At 50.4% G+C, this 20,915-nt stretch overlaps 1 protein-coding gene across 2 annotated transcripts in view; it reads right to left on the bottom strand.

Moving 5' to 3' along the window:
• HNRNPUL1 (heterogeneous nuclear ribonucleoprotein U like 1) overlaps window positions 1-20,915 on the bottom strand; it is a 95,688-nt gene that overhangs the window by 36,458 nt on the left and 38,315 nt on the right. For both annotated transcript variants that reach the window (XM_085625283.1, XM_085625282.1), the window contains exon 15: window positions 17,044-17,280. In XM_085625283.1, the coding sequence (XP_085481409.1) occupies window positions 17,044-17,280 (237 nt within the window). The remainder of the gene's footprint in view (window positions 1-17,043; window positions 17,281-20,915) is intronic.

Consider the following 20,915-nt stretch of genomic DNA (forward strand, 5'->3'; position numbering starts at 1 on the left):
GTCAGTGGTCAATGGATAAGTGCCCTCATCATCACCAGCATCCACATCAGACTGTGTGGGTGAGAATGACTGAGGCTCCTGGCTATAATATTGAATATGTTCCACAAGAAAGAGTAGTTTCTTACCTGTAACTCCAGTTCTGTAGTAGGGGTATCTGTTATAGTCCTAATCTACGAATAGTCCCGCCCATGTGCGGGGACCCCGGAGCAATCAAAATATCTCTTAAGCTGTCCTGCATTTGCAAACCTGCAAAGACACTTAAGAGACAGACAAAATAATACAGCCTAAGAACAATATGGCTGCACTGGCCAGCACTTCATCTGAAGTGAACACAAAAGCCAAAATAAAGTTTAAATGTCATTTTTATTCACATCTGACATGTTCCTTTATTGTATCACACTCCCTTCACCAAAATCCCTTTAAACAATAGAGAGGAAGGGGTGGACAGACAAGCCCTATAGGCTGTCATTATGTGTCTGCTAAAAGGATACCATGCCTTTAAGGAACTCTCCAGAGACCCCCGGTATCCCAGGATGCACAGCTAAAGCAAGTTACTTTCAGTTCTTTTTGAAGGTGTATAACAGGCCTGATACTGTCAGGTTACTCCACCGGGGAGGAGGGAGGGTCGCTTATGACTATAACAGAGATACCCCTACTACAGAACTGGAGTTACAGGTAAGAAACTACTCCTTCTGTAGTAGGGGATCTCTGTGTATAGTCATAATCTATGAATAGAATGGCAAGCCCATCCCAACCAACAAACAGCGGTGGAGTAAAAACCGAACACCAACAAATTACTGTGCAAACAAATTCCTCAGCGAAGCCTGTCCAACCTGCGCATCTGCCCTAGCATCAGAGTCCAGGCAGTAATGCTTTGTAAACGTATGAACCGACTTCCAGGTGGCAGCCTTACAAATGTCAGCAATTGGAACATTCCTAAGCAAAGCTGTAGTCGCTGCTTTGCCCCTAGTCGAATGCGCTGTAGGCTTACCCCCTTACGTCTTATTAGCCTTCTGATAACAGAGCTGAATACAGGACACAATCCATCTGGAGATGGACTGTTTCGAGGTAGCTAGACCAGTTCTTACCGAACCATAATTTACAAACAGTTGATCCGACCTGCGGATGTCTTTTGTCTTATCTAGATAAAATTTCAACACTCTACGCACATCTAGCGAATGCAGAGACCTCTCCGCCGGAGAGGAGGGATGCTGAAAAAATGTAGGCAAAGTTATCATTTGATTTACATGGAAATCAGATATCACTTTAGGCAAAAACTTAGGATGAGTACGCATTACCACTTTAGAAGCATGGAATACAGTATACGGCTCTTGACAACACAGAGCCTGAATCTCACTTACTCTCCTGGCCGATGTAATGGCCACAAGGAAGGCGGCCTTCCAGGACAAATGCTGCAGCGAAGCCTTATGAATAGGCTCAAAAGGCTCCCTCATTAATCTGGACAACACCACGTTCAATTCCCATGGTGGAGAAGGTCGTCTAACAGGGGGAAACACCTTACGCAAACCCTCCAGAAAATCTTTAATCACAGGGATTTGAAAAAATGAGGTTTGGGAAGGGCCCTTCCTATACGCAGTCAAAGCTGCGAGATGAACTTTAATAGACTGAAAATTAAGCCCAGATTGAGCTAACTGCAGCAGATAAGGCAAAATAACATCTTCTTTACAGGATGTAGGGTCAATGTCCTTTGCCGTGCACCATAAGCAGAATCTCTTCCACTTATAGGCGTAAGAAGTCCTCGTAGACTGTCTCTTCGCCTCTTTCAAGATCTCCATACAGTCCTGAGGTAGTTTCAAGTGTCCATACTGTACTAGCTCAGGAGCCATGCTGCCAAACTCAAGGACGAGAGATTGGGGTGAACCACCTGTCCTCCGAATTTCGTGAGAAGGTCCGGCCGACACGGCAGGCGCCGGTGTGGCAGAACAGACCGGTGAAGAAGGTCGGTGAACCACCATTGCCTCGGCCACTCCAGAGCAATCAGGATCATCCTGGCTCTGGATTGCGACAGCTTGATCAGCATCGCCGGAATCAGGGGAATGGGTGGAAAGGCGTAGAGAAAGCTGTTGGACCAGCTGATCCATAGGGCATTCCCCAGTGTCCCTGGTTGGTAGTACCTGGACGCGAAGTCGCGACATTAGCGAACAGATCGATATCCGGAGTGCCCCACTCTGCGAAGACGTCTCTTAGCACGTTGTCGTTTAGCACCCACTCGTGATTTTCTTGAACGAGCCTGCTGAGCGCATCGGCTTGGGCATTCTGCACTCCCGGCAGATGGGTTGCCGCGATGGTTAGGTTCCTGGCCACCAGCCAATTCCAGATAGTCTGTGCCTCCCGAGACAGCGTGCGTGAACGGGAGCCCCCCTGCTTGTTGAGGTAATACATGGTAGTAGTATTGTCCGTCTGAACTAGCAGGGAGTTAGTCTTGAAGGAGGGATGGAACGCCTTCAGGGCCAAGTGTACTGCTCTGAGTTCCAAAAAGTTGATGTGGTAAGTCATCTCCGTCTGTGACCATATCCCCTGAATCTGAAGAGGGCCCGAATGCGCTCCCCAGCCCTGGAGAGACGCATCGGTCACTATGGTCTGGACCGGAATATCCTTGTGAAAGGGAGTCCCCTTGCAAACATTCTCTGAGGAGCACCACCATTTCAGAGACTGTAGAGTGTGTTGGGACAGATGAATCGTGTCCTCCCAACGCCCCCGCCTCTGGTCCCATTGATCCTCCAGACATTCCTGCAGAGGCCTCATATGCAGACGTGCTTTGGAAGATGCAGGAAGCCATCGACCCCAGTAAAGAGGAGACCGTCCTCACTGTAGGAGAGTGGGCTGAGAGGAGGTGCAGGGCCTTCCAACGGATAGATAAGCGTCTCTCCTCCGAAGGACACACGCTTGCGTTCAAAGTATTGACTGAGGCCCCCAAGTACTGGAGACACTGCACAGGGATCGGCACGGACTTCGACATGTTGATGTGCAGTCCCAGGCGATGAAGCAAGGCAGCTGTCCTGTTGGTGCAGACTTCAGACCAAACGGGAGTACTGTATACTGGTAATGGTTGTTGCCCACCAGAAACCTCAGGAACTTGCGATGCTTTTGTGCGATCGGCACATGAAAGTAAGTGTCCTGCAGATCTATGGCGCACAGCCAGTCTCCTCGATGCAACTGAGGGTAAATCTGATGCAGGGACAACATACGGAACTTTTCTCTGCGGATCCACTTGTTTGCTTGACGCAGATCTAGAATAGGCCTGAACTCGTCCTTGTCCTTTTTTCTGACGAGAAAGAACCTTGAGTAAAGACAGTTTCCTTTTTGCCTCAAAGGAACAGTTTCTATCGCCTTCTTTAACAGAATGTCCGCCTCCCCCTGGAGCTCTCGCACCATGTAGGGAGAGCGCACTGTTGGAATCTGCGGAGGCGGGCTGGTGAAACGAAGACTGTACCCACTGCAAACAATATTCAGCACCCACTTGTCCTGAGTTATTGTTCTCCACTCTGCCAGGTAGTATTGAATACTTGCACCCCCCCCCCCCCGGAGCGGGTAACGGATGAGGGGGAAGCGACCTTTCAGGGCTTCGACCCGGCCGGGCCTTTGTTCCCCGACGAGGATTGATGCTGGCCTCTGCCCCTCTGGCGCTTTTGAAAGGACTGCCTCGGGAACTGTTGTTGTTGCTGGTGTTGGTGTTGTTGACCAGACTGACGCCCTTGGCCGCGTTGTTTAGAATAACGCCTGCCATAGGAACGGAATGACCTCTTCTGTTCCTTGGGTTTTTCCAACCCCACGGCCTTCAGGGTTTCTGCTTCGGCCTTCATGCGGGCCATTTCGTCATCCGCATGAGACCCGAACAACGTCGTGCCAGAGAAAGGCAAGTTAGCAATCTTTTGCTGCGCTTCAGGCTTTAGAGAGGTAAGCCTCAGCCAGGAATGTCTCCTCATGTGTACTCCATGACAGTACCCATGGGCCGCCAGCAACGATACATCCCCCGCTGCACTGATTATCTGGTTGGAGACCATCATGCCCTCATTCAACACCTCCTGGAAGTCCTCCCGTTTATCCCTAGGTAGGGAGGCAGCAAACTGTTGCAGGGAGTCCCAAAGCAATCGGTCATAGCGACCCAGCAGAGCGGAGGCGCTAGCAGCCTTCATAGTCGTGGCCGACGTAGAGCACATTCTCCTCCCCAAGGAGTCCCATCTTGCGACTCTCCTTATCCGGAGGAGTCGTGGAAGAGGGCGTCGTGGAGTGTTGTTTCCGAGCCGCCACCACAATGACAGAGTCCGGGGGAGGGTCCACCCTGAGGAACGCCGGGTCCGAATCAGGGGCCCTGTACTTTTTCAGCAACCGTGAGTGAGCAGACTTCACCACGGCTGGTGTCAAGAAGACCTCCATGGCTGGTTCCTCCAAACCTGGAACCAAAGGAAGGAGGGGGCGTGACAGGTGAGCCTTGTGCAATGTCTCAAATATCACAAAGGTAGTGGGAACCGGCACTGCCACTGAGATTCCCAATTTCGCCGCCCCCCTCATCAGTACATCCTGGAAAGTGGCAATATCATCCACCGGCGAGATTCTAGTAGGCGGCGTTTCCGACAATGAGGGGGAAAGCCGTCCATTGCCAGAAGAGTCCGTATACCTCGTGCCTCTGGAACGAGATCTATATCTCCGTCGGCCATGCCCTGTGGACGATCTGTGTCTGCTCCGTGACCTCCGGTGAGATCGAGAGCGTGATCTCAGTCTGCGTGGGGCCTTAGGAATCACCGGTAGCCGAGGAGACGGCGGGAGCTGAGGCACCGGCGGTGGCGGCGTAGGTCGCTTAGGAGGAGGAGGCGTAGGAGGCTTCTGAGGCAGTGGCTGAGGGAGAGGCTGTGGAGTTCCATCACTCCTTGCAGGAGAACCCGGACTAGCACTGTCCGGACTTCCGTCCACCCTTCTCTTCTTGGCGGGCCTATCCCGTGCTGAAGTAAATGAGGGGGAGCGCCCTCTTCTCCTAGATCCACGACTGGATATCGTAATCACCGAAGAGGTGTTACCCGATGTCCTCGACGTCGAACTGAGCGTCAACCTCGTACGGCTTCTCCTCGCCGTTGACCGCAAACGGCGTCCCCTCGACGTCGATATCCTTCGCCTCGACGGCGATCTATGCCTCGACGGCGATCTGTGCCTTGACGGCGATCTCCTTCGGCGTCGATGTCGTCGATCCATGAGCTAACGGCGAAGGGGACGAGCGGGTTCGCCTCGACGGCGAGCTGCGCTGTCTGTGGGGCTCGGTACGACGTTGGTGTGTCGACGTCGACTGTGGAATCCTCGACGGCGACCTAGTCCTAGGTCTCGCCGGCCCCTCTCTCGACGTCGAACACGCCGGGATCCAGAGCCCTGGATCGACGGCGAACACACCGGTGCTTTACCTCTCGCCGTCGTCGCCTTCGACGTCGAACGCGATCTACCAGCCGGTAGGTGTCATTTCTGCTCCTTTTTCTGCCCGGAGGTCCCTCCAGTGGCCGAAGCATGGGCAGAGGAAGGGGAATGAGATCCTCCATGCCCCGAAGTCCCACCTGTTCTCTGCTTCTCCTGTCCCTGAAGGCGAATCTGCTCCCTGTCTCTCAGGGTCCTCTTGGAGAAGGTCTTGCAGATGTCACATGTAGCAGGGACATGTGAAGATAAGCAGAGAATACAGACATCATGTGGGTCCGTCTTGGCCATTTTCCTCCCACACTCAGGGCATTTATCAAATAAAGCCATGCTAAGAGTGGGCCAAACTGCACCAAATTGCAGGATGCAGCAGAGAAAGGCTCTAGACGTCGAATGAACAAACTTCATCAAAAAAACCAATTTTTATCCAAAATATCCACCCAAAAGGGTAGAGCTCAAGCTCCAGGGTCCTGCTAGCAGGAGCCGGAAAAAAGAACTGAAAGTAACTTGCTTTGGCTGTGCATCCTGGGATACCGGGGGTCTCTGGAGAGTTCCTTAAAGGCACGGTATCCTTTTAGCAGACACATAATGACAGCCTATAGAGCTTGTCTGTCCACCCCTTTCTCTCTATTGTTTAAAGGGATTTTGGTGAAGGGAGTGTGATACAATAAAGGAACATGTCAGATGTGAATAAAAATGACATTTAAACTTTATTTTGGCTTTTGTGTTCACTTCAGATGAAGTGCTGGCCAGTGCAGCCATATTGTTCTTAGGCTGTATTATTTTGTCTGTCTCTTAAGTGTCTTTGCAGGTTTGCAAATGCAGGACAGCTTAAGAGATATTTTGATTGCTCTGGGGTCCCCGCACATGGGCGGGACTATTCGTAGATTATGACTATACACAGAGATCCCCTACTACAGAACTGGTGATGTGGTTCTCCTTTTCTCTAATGGAATTTTGTATGGCTCCATAGATTTCTCTGGCACTATCTTTCTTTTATGTATTGAAAGTTGACCAGTCCCTGCATAGATAAACTGCCTCGGCTCCTCATCTTCTTGAGGTACTTCAACAGCTGTTTGTCCCATTGATACCCCTTGTGGCGCTCGGTACGATACCTTTCTTCGGTTCGGGACCCTTCTTTGCGTCGAACAGCTTCGGTCGTACCGCCGGCGGTAATCCGAACTTGATGTGCGTCGACGCGGTCTGAACCGTGCTGCCCGTTTTCGGCTGCGAGGCTGTTTGTGTTGAGCAGCGAAGCCCTGTCTTGGATGCGTAATAACGACTCCGACACCGTCTTCTTTAAGAAGGGAGATGGTGGTGTCGACTCGACATGGGCCTTTGAGACCTTCTTTGTAGTGGCATGGAGTCCCGTACCAGACGTCTGTTTCGACACAAGGACTGGGAGGGGTCGGCTCTTGAGGGTCGCCCTCTTTTTCCGTATCGACGATCCTCTGCGCCGATTTTTTTCGGGTCGACCACCTTGACCTTGGTCTTAGGTGTCGTCTTTTAGGTCTTCGGCTCCGACGGCTTCGAGGCCTTGTTGCCGATTAGAGACATTTTCTCTTTCGATGCCTGTGCCTTCAGTTTCGATCTCTTGATCGAATGATGGCGCTTTCGATACCGATGGCTCTTTAGGATAGTTCGAAGCCGGGCCTTTAGGCGGGGCTGTAGAACGAGAGGAAATATCTTGGGTAAGGCCGTGTGGCGATCCCTCGACCTGAGCCTTATCGAGTGCCTCTTCGGGCCCTGTACCGACATTGGGGCCTAGCTCATCTTCCGAGCCATCTTCCTCGGCCCCAAGGGTCTCTTCGTCGTCTCCTACCTTGTCGACATCATCTTCCGCTTCATCTACGAGACGCTCGTCTTCGGCATCATAGTCGGATTCACGCTCCGAAGCCGGATCCGATATCCCCTCCTGAACTTCTAGGACCACGACCTCTTCATCTTCGGTCCCGAAGATGTTGTCCGGGTTTGGCGCCGCTTTCTGCGCCTCGAGCCGAGCTGCTCGACGAATGCGAAGAGTTTTCTTCGATCGGAACCTGGAACACGCCATACAGGTGGCTTCGTCGTGTGTTGGAGAGAGGCATTTGTTGCACACTGGGTGCACGTCGAAGCGAGCATACTTAGCGTTGCAAAGAGGGCAACGCTTAAAGGGGTTATTCGATTTCTTTGGACTATTCGATCTCGATCGGGCCTCTGGTGTCTAAGGGCAAACGGCTAACTTCGATGCTCTTCTTGAGAACTAACTCGACAAAAGTACTTGGCGCCGAACGAAAACAATACCGACGAGTTTAAAGGCCTTTTGGCCTAATAAAAGGAATATGCTACTTACCAGTATGCATCTGTTCTTGGCATGTAGAGCTGCAGAGTTGTACACTTAGCATAGATCGCCATCTGGTGTTGGGCCCGGATGTTTGCAGTTTGTTTTTGTTCTTTGGAAGTCACGAGTTCGGTGACTCCTCCTTCGGTCCGTACTGCGCATGGGCTTCGGCTCCATCCTCAGATTGTTTTTCGCCAACAGGGAATTGATGGAGCGTAGTAATAACAGTGAGAAACCCATGTGTGTTGTATCTAAATAAGATGTACTGGAACGGATACAGGTAGCCGGGGAGGCGGGTGGGCGTGTACAACTCTGCAGCTCTACATGCCAAGAACAGATGCATACTGGTAAGTAGCATATTCCGTTCGAGGCATATGAGCTGCAGATTGTACACTTAGCATAGATTATATAGCAGTACCCAACCTTAGCGGCGACCACCGGTATCCGTTGCAGTGGTTTGAAAAAGTGTCTTTAGTACAGCCTGGCCCACCCTAGCTTGCTGCTTGGAATGCACATCTACACAGTAATGTTTTGTGAAGGTGTGTGGTGTAGACCATGTGGCTGCTTTGCAGATGTCATCTAAGGGTATATTCCCTAGAAAAGCCATAGAAGCCCCTAACTTTCTTGTAGAGTGGGCTTTAGGCGGAACAGATAATGTTCTTTTTGCCTTTTGATAGCAAATTTGTATGCACTTTACAATCCACCTAGCTATCCCTGATTTAGAGATGGGGTTGCCTTTATGTGGTGGAGAGAAGGAAACGAACAGTTGTTTAGTCTTCCTGAAAGGTTGCGTTCTTTGTATGTAGTACAGCAAGGCCCTTTTAACATAGAGTGTGTGTAAGGCCCTCTCTGCAACAGATTGAGGTTGCGAGAAGAAGACCGGTAATTCCACCGATTGATTGAGATGGAAGGGGGAAATGACCTTGGGCAGAAACTTCGGATTTGTGCGAAGTATGACCTTGCTGTGATGTATTTGTAGGAAGGGTTCCTGTATAGTGAACGCTTGTATTTCACCAACCCTTCTAAGGGAAGTAATAGCTATGAGAAAAGCTGTTTTCCAGGTGAGAAACTGTAGCTCACATTTATGCATTGGTTCGAAGGGCGGACCCATTAGCCGTGTAAGAACTAAATTTAGATTCCATACAGGGGGAAGGTGGTGCCCTGGGAGGAATTACTCGTTTAAGGCCTTCCATAAAGGCTTTAATAGCGGGCACTCTGAAGAGTGATAAATGCTGTCTGTTTTGTAAATAAGCAGCGATCGCTGCTAGGTGTAGGCGTATGGATGAATATGCCAGGTTACACCTGTGAAGATGGAGCAGATAGCATATGATGTGCTGTATGGATGCATCTAAAGGGTTGATTGTATTGTTACGGCAGTAAATTACAAATCTTTTCCACTTTGCGGCATAGCATGCTCTAGTGGTAGGACGTCTGGCTTCCATGATGATGTTCATGCAATCAGGGGGAAGGTTAAGGTATCCAAATTCTAAGATTTCAGGAGCCAGATCGCCAGGTTGAGCTGAGCTGGGTCCGGGTGCCTGATTTCTCCATGGTTCTGGGTTAGGAGGCATGGGGATAGGTGCAGTTTTTGATGTGGTACCACTGATAGTTGTAGTAGTGTGGTGTACCACGGCTGCCTGGCCCACGTTGGAGCTACTAGAATGAGTGTGAGGGAGTGTTGTTGTAGCTTCCTTACCACTAATGGAATTAGTGGGAGAGGTGGAAAGGCGTATGCAAATCTGCCTGACCAGTTCATCCATATCGCATTGCCCTTGGACAATGGGTGTGGGTATCTGGCGGCGAAGCTTGGGCATTTTTTGTTTTCGTGGGTGGCGAAGAGGTCTATCTGAGGATGCCCCCACTGTTGGAAGAATGGGTGAAGAACTTGTGGATGCAGTTCCCATTCGTGTAGTTGTTGCGTTTGTCTGCTGAGCAGATCTGCCATGGTGTTTTGTACGCCTGGAACGTGCTGTGCCAGGAGAAAGATGTTTTGGGGAATTGCCCATCTCCATATGCTCTGGGCTAAGCGGGAGAGCTGGGGAGAGTGTGCCCCCCCCTGTTTTTGGATATAATACATTGCAGTCATGTCTGTGCGAATGAGGACTGCTTTGCCCGAAATCTGTTTTTGGAAAGATTTTAGGGCTAGAAAGATCGCCAAGAGCTCTAGATGGTTGATGTGGAGCGATTTTTGCTGTGGCGTCCATAGACCTTGCATTGTGAGGTGTAGGAGGTGCGCTCCCCAGCCAGAGAGCGATGCGTCCGCTGTTAGAATCACCTGAGGAACCGGGTCCAGGAACGGCCGCCCTTTGGAAAGGTTTGTGGTGTTCCACCACTGCAGAGAGTGATGTGTGCGGCCGTCCACCAACACCAGATCCGTCAGCTGACCCTGGGCCTGGTTCCACTGTTGTGCTAGGCACTCTTGAAGTGGACGCATGTGGAGTCTTGCATGGGGCACTATGAAAATGCAAGACGCCATCATTCCTATGAGCTTCATAAACACTCTTGCTGGAAGAGAGTGTTGAGGAAGGAATGTTTTGCGTAAGGCTTGAATGCTTGTGATTCTGGCTGAGTTTGGATAGGCAATACCCTTGGAGGTGTCCATAGTGGCCCCCGAGATATTGCTTTGTGTGAGATGGTATGAGGTGGGACTTTTGGTAGTTCACCGTGAAGCCTAGCTGGTGGAGCAGTTGGATGGTGCCGTTTGTATGTTGTACACATTGGTGGTAGGACACGGCTTTTATCAGCCAGTCGTAAGACGTGAATATGTTGACGTCTGAGGTGTGCTGCTACTACCGCTAGGCATTTGGTAAACACCCGTGGTGACCCCGAAGGGGAGAACCGTGAATTGGTAATGCTGCCCGTCCACCACAAACCTGAGGTATTTCCTGTGAGAGGGGTGTATTGGAATGTGAAAGTATGCGTCTTTCAGATCCAAGGTAGTGAGAAAGTCTCCCTGACAGAGGAGCGGGAGGACTTGTTGTAGTGTGACCATGTGGAAATGGTCTGAATATATGTAGGCATTTAGAGGCCGGAGGTCCAGAATGGGCCTGAGGGTCCCGTCTTTCTTTGGTATTAAGAAATATAGGGAGTAGACCCCTAGATTTTGCTCATTGACGGGGACCTGCTCTATAGCGTGTTTTTGGAGGAGGGAGAGTACCTCCTGTTTGAGCAGTGTGGAATGTTCTTGAGACATTGGACGGTGCCTTGGTGGGATATTGGGTGGGGTGGATGTTAGCTCGAGACAGTACCCTGACCGAATGATTTGGGTCACTCATTGGTCCGATGTTATGGACTCCCATACGTGGATAAAGTTTTGTAGTCTGCCCCCGACCGGAGTGAGATGGTCTGGGGGGAGCGGAGGGAAGTCATTGTGCGGGCGGGGTGGCAGAACGGGTGGTGTTAGTTTTGCCCCTACCCTTATTGTTGTTGCCTCTGTAACCACCCCTTTGGTTGCCCTTAGAAAAGGTATTTTGAGGAGGGGACTTGTAGGAGGTAGAGGCGCTATCGGTGGAGAAGCCTCTGCCTGTGCCACGAAAGGAGGAGCGTCGAAAGGAACGTTTGGAGGCCTGTGTTTGGAGTGCCCCCATAGACTTTGCTGTGTCTGTGTCCTTTTTCATCTTTTCCAACGCTTCGTCTACCTTTGGTCAAAAGGGTGATTGAGTATGGACGCCTGGACTTCAGGCTTGAACCCTGAGATCCTGAACCAGGCATGGTGACGAAGCAGGACACTGGTATTTATGGCTCTAGAAGCAGTGTCGGCTGCATCGAGGGCACACTTAATGGAGGTGTTTGTAATTAGTTTACCCTCCTGTATTAGTTCATGAGCCCTGCGCTTGTGTTTTTCGGGAAGGTGTTGCATAAGAGCCTCAAGTTCGTCGTAGTGTGCTCTGTCATAGCGCGCAAGTAGCGCTTGTGTGTTTGCAATGCGCCACATGTTTGCAGCTTGAGAGGCGGTGCGTTTGCCAGACGCGTCTAGAAGTTTCGATTCCTTGTCTGGCGGTGGGGCTTCTCCTGAGGACTGGGAGTTAAGCCGCTTTCTAGCTGTAGAGACAACTAGGGAATCTAAGGGAGCAGGGCCCTTAATGTATGCAGGGTCTGTGGGTGCCGCCTTGTACTTTTTCTCTATTCTAGGGTTCAGTACCCTGGCCCTGACTGGGTCTGCGGCATGCTTGGTGACACCCTTAAGCATGGGCAAAATAGATGTGGATTTGTCCTGTATGTCAAATGTGTCCAGTAGGAAGTCGTCTTCCACTGGTTCGCTGTGCATGTCCACCCCATGGTAGTGTGCTGCTCTCTGCACTAAATGATGAAACCCTAAGGAGTGCTCTGGAGGAGACGGCCTGGATGGGTATAGGTCGTCCTGAGGCATATCAGGTATATCAGGGTTGTGGTAGTCTTCCCATGGGTCTGGGGTCCCCGATGGAGTGGGGTCCATTGGGGCGTCCACCGGGTCATAGTCCGGGTCCCCGTCGTCCGGATCTGGGGTCGGAGAGTAATGAGGTAAAGGTGGCGGAGACCGGGGAGGGGGTGGAGGAGGTAGTGGGGAGGGCACTCTGAGGGGAGAAGTAGCAGAGTCCTTCCGTTTGGGTGGTGGAGGAGGAGCCGGAGTATCAAAGCGTCTTTTCTTGATAAAGTCAATAGCCCAGTCTTTGTATCTTTAGACAGAGTCTTTTGTAAAGGGTATGGTGTAAACAGAGCCAGTGGCGCCGAATCGTCCGTTGGCACCGATGATTTCGGAACCGAGGGCTTTGATGGTTTCTGTGCGCCATGCTTTTTTGGGGCCTCCGGTTTTTTCGGCGCCGCGGGAGTTTTCGGCGCCGGAGCGTCGGTGCCGACGGATTTGTGTTTGGTCGGCACCGAGAGTCCAGGCTTCGGCACCGGTGGCTTCGGAGTCGAGCTGGGTATTACTTTCTTCGGTGCCGGATGCTGTTTTTCGGCACCGGGCGTCGGCTGGCTCGATCCCGAGCTGCCGTGAGACTTTGGAGGCTTCGACACCGGGCCCGACGGTGGGGTGATAGAAGCTCTGTGCTTGGTTTTAGCCAGGCCAGCAGGCGAGGGTGTAACCTGAGTCTCTTTGGTTTTGTGCGCGGGGGTGGGAGGGGGTACAGTACTCACGACCCGCTGCGCCGGTGTGATGTCCTCCACGTCGGAGTCGTCGGCCTCGGAAGCGCTGACGACGTCTTCCTCCTGCTCGGTGTGTAGTTGCCCTGAAGCTTCGGCGCCGTCTCTGAAGATGTCCGGTGGAGCTGCGGACGATGAGTGCGCCATGGTGCGTCGAGCTCTTCGATCCCGGATGGTCTTCTTTGATCGAAAAGACTTGCATGCGGGGCAGTCTCTGGCCTCGTGTTCTGGAGAGAGGCAAAGGTTACACACCTGATGGAGGTCGGTGTGGGGAAATTTAGACCCACATTTGGGCACTTTCCATCGGCCGGGACCGGAGTCGAGGAGGGCCCGAAGGCTGGTGCCGATGTAAGGGATGGAGAAAAGTGCCGCTTCGAGAGATGAAGATGATGATGAAGAAACTCGAAGAAAACGAGGATTTTCCGTCGAGGCTGGAACCGTAGAAGTTCGACGCCGGAGCACGAAGTATCACATCCGAGCCCGATGGCGGAAAAAAAACAATCTGAGGATGGAGCCGAAGCCCATGCGCAGTACGGACCGAAGGAGGAGTCACCGAACTCGTGACTTCCAAAGACTGTCCAAAGAACAAAAACAAACTGCAAACATCCGGGCCCAACACCAGATGGCGATCTATGCTAAGTGTACAATCTGCAACTCATATGCCTCGAACATAAAGTTTTTCCTAAATACTCAAAGAGTTAAGATTAGGACATCCGAACCCAATGGCGGAAAAAAAACAATCTAAGGATGGAGTGTGAGAAAGTGCCATCTTTCTTGCATGGTATGCCCCCACTTTTTGCTAAATTGCTGAATGTACTTCGATTGAGTGTACCCTGGGTTCCTGCCAATCAGGTGCCCAGGGCCTATGTTCCTTCCTTAAACCACACAAACTCCAAATTGGCAAACCCTAGCCACATGTCAGCCCCTAGTAAATGGTGCCCTAGGTACCCAGGGCCTTGTGGCCAGGGAAGGCCTCTAAGGGCTGCAGCACTCATTGTGCCACCCTCAGAGGCCCTGTACCCTTACACACACACACTGCCCTTGCAGGCTGAGTGTCTGGGTGCAGGACAAAACAAAGAGTCGACATGGCACACATCACTGTGTACCATGCCCATCACCTACACTGCCAAGGCATATGTCAGCCACCCCTCTAGCTGGGTGCATTACGCCTATGGTGTGGGCACAGGAGCAGGAGCCCTGTGCCCCTACAGTACCCGGGTCCATTCCTGGGCACTGTAAGTGCAGTGCTGTCATTTAAGAATACATGGTGCTGAGAGCTTGTCAAACACGAGCTCCACAGCACCATATTGGCAACACTGAAGCCTGGGAAGTTTGGTATCAAACTTCTCAGCACATTGAACCCACACTGATGCCAGTGTAGGATTTAATGTACTAAGCACCCCAGAGGGCATCTAAGAAGATGCCCCCTTACAGCTAACTTACAATCCACGTCTGCTCTGAGGCTGCCCAGGCTGCCACACAGCAGACACGTTGCTGGACCCCTGGGTGGGAGAGCCCCTGCAACAATGCACATCCTGGGTGAGGTGAGAAATCTCCTCCCCCAGGATGAGCAAAGGGAAGCTTCAAAGGCATGCCGCCATTTGGAGTTTCCCCAGGCCACTGCAACCCCCCACTCTGGCGGGAAGCTTGGCCGGAAACCCCATACAAGGACAGGGGATGTGCCAGCCTGCCCACCCCACAGGTGGGGGAGGCGAGGTGAAGCACATCTCCAGGCTCTCGCCATCTTGAAGATGGGAGGCCCTACCCTATCAGGATTAGGCTACTGCCCCCCTCCCACAGGAGAGAGGCAGGATAGGGGGTGTACCCACCCCAGGACAAGGACCCATTGGTCCCTGGCCTTCACCTACCTGTAACTCCCCTAAATCTAGTATTTAGGGGCACCCTGAACCTTCCTTCCTTAGATTCCAGATAGAAAACGACAAGAAGAGCAAGAAGAACAAAGACCTGCCCTGCAGCTGCTAAAAAGAGAAGACACCAACTGCTTTGGCCCCAGCCCTACCGGCCTGTCGACTCTCGAACCTGCACCAGCGCGGCATCCCTCGCGGCCAGCAACCTCACCAACCCCGGAGGACCTGGCTACCTTTTAGCTCTAAGCCCCTGGGACTCCCACGAGTAGAGGCTCTACTCAAGAAACCTATTTGCTATCCCTGGCACCAGCCCGGGACCGCGGACCCAACACACTCTGCACTAGCCAAGCCTGGCCAGTGCCGGAGTGGACAAAGACCCAGAGGACGACCCCACGGCGACTGTGACCCAGAGTCCGGCACCCAAGGACCCCCCTCGACATCCCGGAAGAAGCCTGCAGCCTCAGAACCAAGTGCCACCCCAGCCTCGATCAACCAGAGGGTAAGATTCCCGACGTCAAAAGGCACCCCTGCACCCGGCGCCCTGCGACCCCCTGTGCCCAATCCCGGGGTACCCACCTAACCTACAACTACCCAACTTACCTCTCGAAGTGGTGGTGGCACCTGAAACATCCTCGTCCCCGAGCCTGCAGCCTCTTTCCAAACCGGAACATTCCCATTGATTTCCTTTGAGCGCCCTAAGGCTCAAAAGCACCCTGCACCCAGCCGCCCGAGTGGCCCTGGCAGTGCCCTCTCTACACTAACCTACTTCCCCACTTGCCCTGAGTAAGTGACCAGGAGCCCAGCTCCCACAGCCACGTGGCTTGCCAGACAGCAGCCACCAACCAAGGCCCCCCTATCCCTCATAGGATAACATTGGGCCCAACTCTCTCTGCACCCGGCCGTCCTGAAACCGCTGAGGGTGAACCAACTGTACCTACCTGACACTGGGGGACCCCTGAGTCCATGCCCGGAATTTCACCACTACCAGTCGAGTACTTACCCTTAAACCGCTAACTTCATTTTCCTCATAGGGTAACATTGACTAGCTTTTTCTTCAAAAATCTTCTAAGTGTGAACTTTTCAAAACTGCAAAAATTCACCAAAAATCAGCCAAGTGACAAAAACGAATTTACTCACCTGCTCCTAGGTGAGCTCCCAGTGCTGGATCTTGGTGCCCAGCCCTGACTCTAAAAAGTGTTCACAACTATACTTACCTCTAACTCATTTTTCTCCCATAGGAAACCATTGTCTGCTTTTCTGTGAAATTTCTTCTAAGTGTCTACTTTTGCAAATTTGAAGTATTCTTTTTAAATCGTACCATTTCTGCAAACGAAATTACTTACCTGCTTTTGATAAGGACCCCAGTCCTGGGTCTAGACACCCAGTCCTGGATTACTAAAGTAACGATAAAGTACTCTACCTGCAATTTGAATTTCTTGCCATAGAGATCCATTGAATGTTTTCTGTGAAATATTTTCTAAGTGCTAACTTGTGAAATAGCTAAATATTATTTAAAAATCATTACAGTTAAGTCGACTTTCATCACTTGATTCTGAATACTGACCCCAGGCTGGTTCTAGGAGCCAGACCTGGAATTCCAAAAGTAATCTGAAAAGTAATTTATTACAAATAACCTGAATTTACCATTGAGCTCAATGCATTGTTATGTTTAGGAAATAGGATTGTTTATTGCAACCAACTGTGACTGTTTACACAAATTTATTGCTTAAAACAAAAGTATTTATATTCAACCTCTCATTCTGAGAAAGTATATTTTTACCCCCTTTGTGGTTCTAAAAATAAAACAAGCATATATTTTATATATACAAATCATTGGCCTAGAGTTCAGTTATTGAGTGTGTGAAACCATTTGCTGACTGAGTGTGTACAATAAATGCTTTACACTGTCCTCTGGTACTGCCTTACTGCTCGACCAAGCTACCACTTTTGAGAGTAAGGTCATACCTAACTTTGACCTCTATCAGCCTCTGGGGGACTGTGGACTCTGTACACCCTGTACCTATTAGGGAACAGTATATACAGAGCCACTTTCTCACATGGAGGGGATGCCCATGCGCACTGTAGTCCAGGGGAGGAGCCACCCATCTCGTGATACTTCGAAGACTCTTCCAGGACAACAATATGCAATCATCCGGACCCAACACTAGGCGGCGATCTATGCACAGATATGAATTCAGCAGCACACATGCCTCGAACACAGAATATTCATTAAAAACCTATTAGCATAGCAATTACAACAGACTCGGCACAAGCTCCAGTTTAAAAACAAAACTTTAGAGTCTATATTATTTCAACTACCTGTTGATACTGCTGGTTATAGCCTGCTGGGCTGTAGCTCTGTGCTGCTGCAGTAGCAGAGGCTGGTGGAGGAACTCCGGCAGGTGCTTGAGGTGGCGCACTCGCAGAAATTGGAGGAGGAGGACCGGCAGGGGGTGGCTGGGAGTAACCTTGACTATAACCACCAGCTCCTCCACTGTAGCTACTGCTTCCACTCTGACTGTATCCTGACTGGTTATAGCCTTGACTGTAACTTGGCTGCAGAAAAAAATATACAGAAAGAATAAACATTATAAAAAAAACACATTCATTCTTGCACCTCAGCACCAACCAAAATTACAAAAGTGATACTTTCAAATAAAAGTTTGCCTTAAAAAACTACTGAACTTAGCTAACCTTTTATGGGTGTATGCTCTGAATCTAGACAGTGAGCAACTCTGAAATGTATTCTCCAGAATTAGGCTTCCACTATGCTCTCTGGTGGAGCGTATGTCTAGAAGGAACTCATTTAGGTAACCATTAACTAACTTTCTGTAAGGAGTAGTGCAGTTTTAGCCAGTCCTCAAGAAATCTAGACTCCCCCTGGCCTTGATGCAGCAAAGGGTAATACCGGCTAAACAGAAAGCACTGCATTTAGACAAGACCAGGCAGCACGTCATTTGGAAAAGACCTTATTTTAAAGGTGGTTGTTGGTCACATTTAGATACAATTTCAGGTATCTCACTGTGTAAAGACTGTCACATACAAAAAAGATGACCAGCGCTAACTGTTGGTGCAAACGAAAAAAATATTGTCTTTACCAGTATAAAACTAGAATTAATTCTTAATATGCAATTGTAATATTGCTCACGGAAGGAGAACGGCATGGTAACAAATAGAGATACTTGCCTCTAGTTTAAGGACGGTTGACATTTTAGTTTGTGTTCACGACTTTACTATAAAAGAGCAGATTCTGCATAAGGACACAGGTCTACAACCTTTGCAATCCTAGGCAACCCAATACAGCCATTCCAAGACCACTCTCCCATAGCATTAGAGAAGACTGCCGTTTAACGGTATAAATACACTCCATACTCCTGGGGGCACCCCTTTCACATCATCTTCCGATGAGAATGGAAACTTCAGCAAATTCGAACCCCTTGCAGAAGCATGCAAGCTACTACAGATAGAGGGTAACGAGGTGTCCAGACTGTGGACTGATTGCTAAGGAGCACGGAGAAACAGGCCATCTCTGTGGCGGCAAAATTTGTCCCGTTCTGGAATTTCCAGACCTGACTGCTACAATGGCTCTGGAGAGAAGGTATCTGAAGAACTGGTGACTCAGGTGATCGCTTAAAACTGCCAGGGCCTTTCAAATTGCCTTTTAAAACTGGGAGGGGGTCTGCCAGGGAGGTGGAAGGGCTAGCTCTGGAGGTGCGCCACCTATGGCCTTCATTCACATTGTTTACGCTGGATAGGCACTGGCGCTGCTCAGTGTCCTCTGCATTTCAGGAACATTTTTTTGTTTCGTTTTAGGGGTGCGCACATACACAACATTCACAATACAAATTGTCTCTACATCAAATGGAGGTGGTTTTCCAGATGCAGACCTCGGGCGGAGTGGGTTGAGGGCCCAGGAATCGGCGACTTATTTACCAACTCCATGCCTCATAATACATTGAGAGTGGTCACCCTTAACATGAAGGCCTCAATAACTTAGTTAGGAGGCGGGCTATCCTCTACTATCTGGAACAGACACACAGATATATGCCTTTTCCAGGAAACACCTGGCGGCGGGCGATTGGCACAGGCTTAATACCAGGGTCCTCCCTCACCAATAACTTCCGTTCATTGCACACAAGAGCTGGGGCGCAATACTGGTCTGAAGATCTTTTCAGGGGAGGCTGGGCACCAAACTAGTAGAAATAAGGGACTGCTTGCTTGTCCACTGGGTACAGCTGGGCCTCCACAAATTGGTTTCATAAACGCACCTAATGAAGGACAGGAACGGTTCTTGGAGGGCGGCAGCCAAAACCACAACAGCATAGGATAAGATTGTTCCTTGGTGGGGGTGATCTTAATCTGGTTTTTCACAATGATCTAGACCGCTCGATCTGCATGGAGAGAAGGGCGGGAGAAGTGTCAAAAGGCTGCACCCTTTGGATACGGGAGATGGGTTTGAGGAATATGTGGCGAGAGCATCGTCCACAAACTAGGGACTATTCTTTTTATTACCACACGCATGTCTTGGGCTCCAGGGACCTTTTGCCGGCGGTGGCTATAGAATGAAGATTGCTTTACTTGGCTGTATCCTTAGATCTTACACTATCAAAGCCCAAAAAGTCGCCCCCCGGCCCATGGCGCCTCAGGGAAACCCTACTGCAGAGACCAGCTGTAGTCCGGCAGAAACAGAAGGCAATCACGGATCTTTGTGCCAACAATCCAGACGTCACTATACAACTGGTGCAAAACTCTTTGAAAGCGGTTATCAGAGGTGAATTTATCACTGTACAGGGTCCCATAGAATTGTGTCAATTGGAAGCTGCCACAAAACAATTAGCTGGGCAAGATCGATAGAGCGGAGTATTCCTCACTTCGCCTAAAACATGCTTTTTATTTGGGAGGGAATACACATGGGAGGTTGCTAGCTAATAGACTCCCAGAGGCTGATATTGTGCTCGGAGTTTCAGTCCTTATTGAATGAGGGTGCGGTTGTTGAAGGAGATGGTCCTATTCCTTCTAGATTTAGGGACTTCTACAAAGATCTTTATTCGGCACAGGTTTTCCCTGCAGACAACCCCACCCTCTACCTCCAACGATCCAACACAGCCCACCTGACTGAAGAATAGGTGCCCGGACTTAATTGCCCAATCCGAATAGTCCAAGTTCTCACGCCCATCTCGAGGAAGAAAACCTTTAAAATCCATGGGTCCAGATGGATGTCTTTTTTTTTTTTACCACAAAACCTGTGTCACATTGGCCCCTGTCCACACAGGGGCCTACCACGATCCAACCCTCGTTGATGAAAGCATCGATTGTAGTAAATACTAAGGCAGGAAAAAAGGTCACAGTGTGGATCCTATCACTGCTAAATGTCGATGCTAAGCTATATATTGGAATTCTAGTAGACCGCCTTACACCTCCGATGCCTGGACTGGTGGCTCCAGACCAGGTGGGTTTTATCCCTCAGAGGCAATGTGCTGATAACACAAAGAGCATCCTTCACATCATAGACCAAGTCAACCGCTGCAAAAGATCATGCTGCTCTATATTAACGTCGAGAAGGCGTTCAGTCACGTGCTCTGGCCATATTCGGATAGAGTGAGTCTGTCAGAGTAAATAGAATGAGCTCCATTTTATTTCCCATACGCCAGGGGTGCCCACCGTTGCCCCTGTTATTTGCCCTCTATATGGAGCCATTTGTCCAAAGGGTGAAAGTTCACCCTAATATCACTGGTGTGCGCTTCGGCCAGAGGTGGGCAGGTTGACAGGTCATCAACTTATATGCTGATGATGTTGTTGTGGCTTTGGACAACCATGGGGTTGCCCTTCGGTTCCTCATGAAGGACCTTGGGGAGTTTGGCGAGGCTTCAGGCGTTCGCATGAACTTGAACCATATTAAATCACAAGCCCTTAACCTTGCAGTCCTGCCAGAAACCTTCGCTCAGGGATACCCCCTTCGGTGAACGGCTGGGGCAATCCCTTATCAGGGGATTCAGTTGGCAAGGACGTTAGAGGGCCCAAAAAATCTCAACTATCAGCTCCTTGCTCAGCGAGTAACAGCTGAATTGACCTGCTGGAAAATGTATCCTCTGTCCCAGATAGGCCGCGTGGTGGACCTTAAGATGACTATTCTCCCATGGACTCTTTTCTTATTCCAAGTTTTCCCTCTCCAACCCCCCCCCCCTTTCACA

This window comes from Triturus cristatus, chromosome 9 (assembly GCF_964204655.1).
Source record: "Triturus cristatus chromosome 9, aTriCri1.1, whole genome shotgun sequence".
NCBI classification, from domain to species: Eukaryota; Metazoa; Chordata; class Amphibia; order Caudata; family Salamandridae; genus Triturus; species Triturus cristatus.